We start from the raw sequence: 3,919 nt of genomic DNA on the forward strand, positions 1-3,919 counted from the left end.
AGATGCATCAGATTTAACATGACAGGAGACAAAGAAAAACAGGGATAGGAAGAAGGTTCTCTGCAGAGATCAGTATGGGAACACTTCTACACATGCTCTGCCTCAGGTCAATGAGAAGCAGCAACCAGTCAGTTGGTTCTCACTGTTCTGTCATGACTCCAGCCTACCATTGCCTCACGCAGGACAGAGAGCCGCTATCGCGACAGCTCATGAAACTTCGGGGTAAACCATCCCCTGTACGTAACTAGACTGCAGGCCTGCCAGGCACGACACGGCCAGACACCACAATACCACAGAATCGGCATCTCGCCCCGTCACTCAACTAAATAACAGTTAAGAGTAACAATGTGAAAATCCTTTGGGATCCTACAGAACTCAGATTCCCAAAACCCACCAGGGAAGCAGGCAGCACCATTTGGAGCTTACAGCCTCCTGCCCTTAGCAGAAGGACTGTACCCATAAGGTTGTGGGGATTTTTGGTGGTTTTTTGTTTGTTTGGGTTTGGGGTTTTTTTTCCTCCATACTCACCATGTCTGCTGCACATCAAAGCATTAACATTTATACCCAGGCCTGAAGATGCACAAACATAAGAGCCCACACAGCAGCCTTTCCTCCGGATCCATGGGAAGAAGGCAAAGACTGCCAGGAGGTAGTGTTTCCACAGGTTTATAAATCTGATAAATACAAGTATAACACCCTGCCCACCACAATGGGGCAGGGGAAAAGGGAAGGGAGTCCCAAAGGTTGCTGAGAATGCTGACTTGTACTTGGCAGCTGGAGAGTACACAACAGCTGGAGATTTATGCCGATGTGTCAAACAGCTTCTCGATCATCTCCCCCACCTGGTCGACCTGGTACTTGATGTACTTCTCAGGGTTCTTGGTGAAGGGCACGTTGCCATATCTGCACAGGAAGACAACCCCCAGGTAACAAATGACTGGAACACAGCAAAGAGATCCTCTGGCCCCTCCTCTGTCACAAATCAGCTCTGCTCCAGCACCTCCCACTTGAATCTGAGAGGGTATCTTGTAGGGAGCAAGTGATCTGTCACAACTGGTCTCCTGAATTTTACACAAATAGCCCAGGGTGGCTCAGAGCTTTGCGCTAGCCAGAACATCTGCACTCTCCCTGACCAAGGAATCAGGGTGACAGCAGAGGTTCGCAACTAGTAGCATTCAGCTTGGGGATGTTTTAGTGTGCAAGGTAGAGAAGCTAAGACAGGACAATAGAAAAGAGCCTCATCTCAGGCTCTTCTAGGCCCCAAAGACCTCAGTAATTCCAAAGAAGAGAGGACAGTGTTGCAAGAGGTCGTCACCTGTTCAAGAAGGCACCATAGGTCTCTTTCACGATGGTTTTCTGTGCCCGGCGGATTTTGTCCCGTTGCTCCATGTCTGGGATTGCCCAGGCCTTCTGGATCTTACATAGCTCCTCCAGCCCGTCATTAAAACCCTGTCCAAAGTAAAACTCAGTGAGTGTCCTGTCTGCAATCATGTCTCTATACTGAGTCTGATGTTCTTCCCCTCCACTGCTGATCACCAACAGACAGGTCTCCTCCTCAGGCAGATCTTTGGTCTGACTGTCTGTCCCAATCAACTAGGGGATGTTCTTATGCCACCTAACACCTCCTTACCTTAAAGCGCTCCTTTATCATCTGCCTCTCTTTATCCTTGAGCTGCAACAAGGAAGGAAAGGATTTTATTTCATCTCCAGAAATAAATTTCCAACAAGTGTTTGCCTGCAACTCCCCATCCAACCTAAGTAATATCCTACCTACTTGGCTTGAATTCCCTCTCCTAAAGCAGGGAGGGGAGAAAGCTGCAGTGAGCAGCACACCCTACATCCAGCAATTGGCTTTCATCTGAAGTAGGTTTAACGAGGGTAATTTTCAGCCAGAACAGACATAAAAATAGACTTCTTTATGATTCCAGCCCTTTCTAAGGAAAGATCTCAGGGTTTTGCAAATCCAAAATAGAAGCATCTGCTCAGGTGGAAATGTAAGAATGGAGGCAGAGATTAAAAGACGTGTATGAATCTGGGGCAGGGGAGATTAGAAGGCAGTGCTGCTCTCCATCTTGTCCCAGCCACAGTATTCACTCTGCAGAGCAATACTGGCATGAGATATAAAGAAGGTTTCTGGGATTTTTTTTTAATTTGACAAAGGAGAAGATGTTTCTAGCAATTTCTATCATCTCAAAACCATCCTTGCCCATCCTCTCACCTTCACTCCTGGTTGAAAGACAGGCAGGTTTCTCTCCAAGATGTAATCTGTCACCTTCAACCAGCTGCATGTGAAATGAGATAGGAAAGAGGCAAAGAGGGGTTACTCATGCCTCACCAGAACATCTATGTCTTCGCCCATGACCCAAAGGCCACCCCAGACAATACACACCCCAAAACTTTACACAGTGACCCCTTCCCAAGTTAGATTAATCGCTTGGAAACAAAAATACTTGGCTTTGGTTTTAGACAAGTTTCTGTTTTAGGCTAATCTCTCCCACTGCCAAAACTAAGGGAAGGGTGGAGGATGTCACCTGACCTGCGCTGGTAGGTCTGGATCTGCTGTTCAATGAGCTCCCGGTAAGACCTCTCGGCTGTCTTCTGTGTCACAGCTACCAACTGGATCAGCTCAGACCTGAAAGAACAGAAAACCTGAGGAAGCATGTGAGCCAGGGCTCAGGGCTGCTAGCAGAATGGCAACATTTCAAGCCCCTATTAACAAGTTCTTTTCTGCCTTTTACAGTAAAAGGGACCTTGAAATGCACAAACTGGGAGACAGAAGCTACTCCAAGTTACTTTCCAAAGCCATGTCCTCAGTCCTCCCAAGATCAAAGGATTCTCTACAACCTGAGGCACCTCTGATGCTTTTATCTTCCACTCTTGCGTAATGCAATGTTTATAATAGCACAAACCTTTCAAAAGGGCAGTTTCAAGAATGGAAGAAAGAGCAGAGATGAGACAGGCCGGCATGTAAATGCACTCAATGCAGAGCTCTGCTCCAAATCCATGCTTGGAGTCAGCCTGGACTTCAGGAGATTTACCCCGGTACACACTTACTTTTCTAGAGATTTCAGAATGTAGTTGTAGTTGTTGTGCAGAAAAATGGCACTCAAAGCTGGGTCTTCATAAACCTTGGATTTACTAAGAAGGTTAAGCTGTAAGTTGCCCAGCACTTTGCCTTAAATGGGGAAAAACAGAACAAAAAGTTTTGCAATGAAACTTCTCACTATTGACAATCCAAACCGAGCGCTCTGTACTGTCGCTGTGGGCCCACAGCAAAGTGAACAGCACAGCCCCAACTGCATGTGCAGACAAGGCTACAATCACCTGTACTTAACAATCCTACAAGCTTTACATGGATCTTTTCTCAGCAAATCACCATACCTCTCTGCAGACTAGTGCCTTTGTTGCAACTGGCAATACAGTTGCATTCTGTGTTCAGCATAAGCATGGGCGATCAGACACAGCCTGACCATGACACAGGCTCGGATCTCAAAGAAGCCGAAGGACCTGATCGCCATTGTAACAGATCATCACAAGGTAGTACCGTGAACTCATCTCACTATCTTACTGGTAAACGTTGGATCGAGATCTTACAGAGCCCCTCTGGCAGCTAGGAGCCTCTATGAGGTTGAAGATGCAAAGCACTGGGTGAGAACGGTTCGAGCTCTGCAGCACAGCAAGCTGCTGCACTGTACTTTGTCCTGTCTAACTGTAACAGTCTGAAGCTCCCAGTTTGACCCTTTTTTCCATCCCTCCCATCAGACTCCAGCTCAAACATGGAAAGATCACATGGAGTAAGAGACACAGCCTGTGCTCTTCACCCAAGAATGAGCTGAGCGAAGGACAGCCGATGGGGCAGAAACGGGAAGGTGTGCAGAGTATACTCACAGATGTAGGTGCTCAGCAGCCGCCTGCTGAA

At 47.2% G+C, this 3,919-nt stretch overlaps 1 protein-coding gene across 1 annotated transcript in view; it reads right to left on the reverse strand.

The window, feature by feature from the left end:
- Positions 1-650: 650 nt before the first annotated feature.
- EXOC7 (exocyst complex component 7) overlaps positions 651-3,919 on the reverse strand; it is a gene marked incomplete at its 5' end in the record, with an annotated part of 22,306 nt that continues 19,037 nt past the window's right edge. Inside the window, 7 exons of the mRNA XM_009577103.1 lie at positions 651-903; positions 1,316-1,449; positions 1,631-1,672; positions 2,219-2,282; positions 2,537-2,632; positions 3,055-3,175; positions 3,889-3,919. The exon at positions 3,889-3,919 is cut by the window's right edge and continues 47 nt beyond it. Of these exons, the coding sequence (XP_009575398.1) occupies positions 801-903; positions 1,316-1,449; positions 1,631-1,672; positions 2,219-2,282; positions 2,537-2,632; positions 3,055-3,175; positions 3,889-3,919 (591 nt within the window). The remainder of the gene's footprint in view (positions 904-1,315; positions 1,450-1,630; positions 1,673-2,218; positions 2,283-2,536; positions 2,633-3,054; positions 3,176-3,888) is intronic.

Source organism: Fulmarus glacialis, unplaced genomic scaffold, assembly GCF_000690835.1.
Source record: "Fulmarus glacialis isolate BGI_N327 unplaced genomic scaffold, ASM69083v1 scaffold22604, whole genome shotgun sequence".
Classification (NCBI taxonomy): domain Eukaryota; kingdom Metazoa; phylum Chordata; class Aves; order Procellariiformes; family Procellariidae; genus Fulmarus; species Fulmarus glacialis.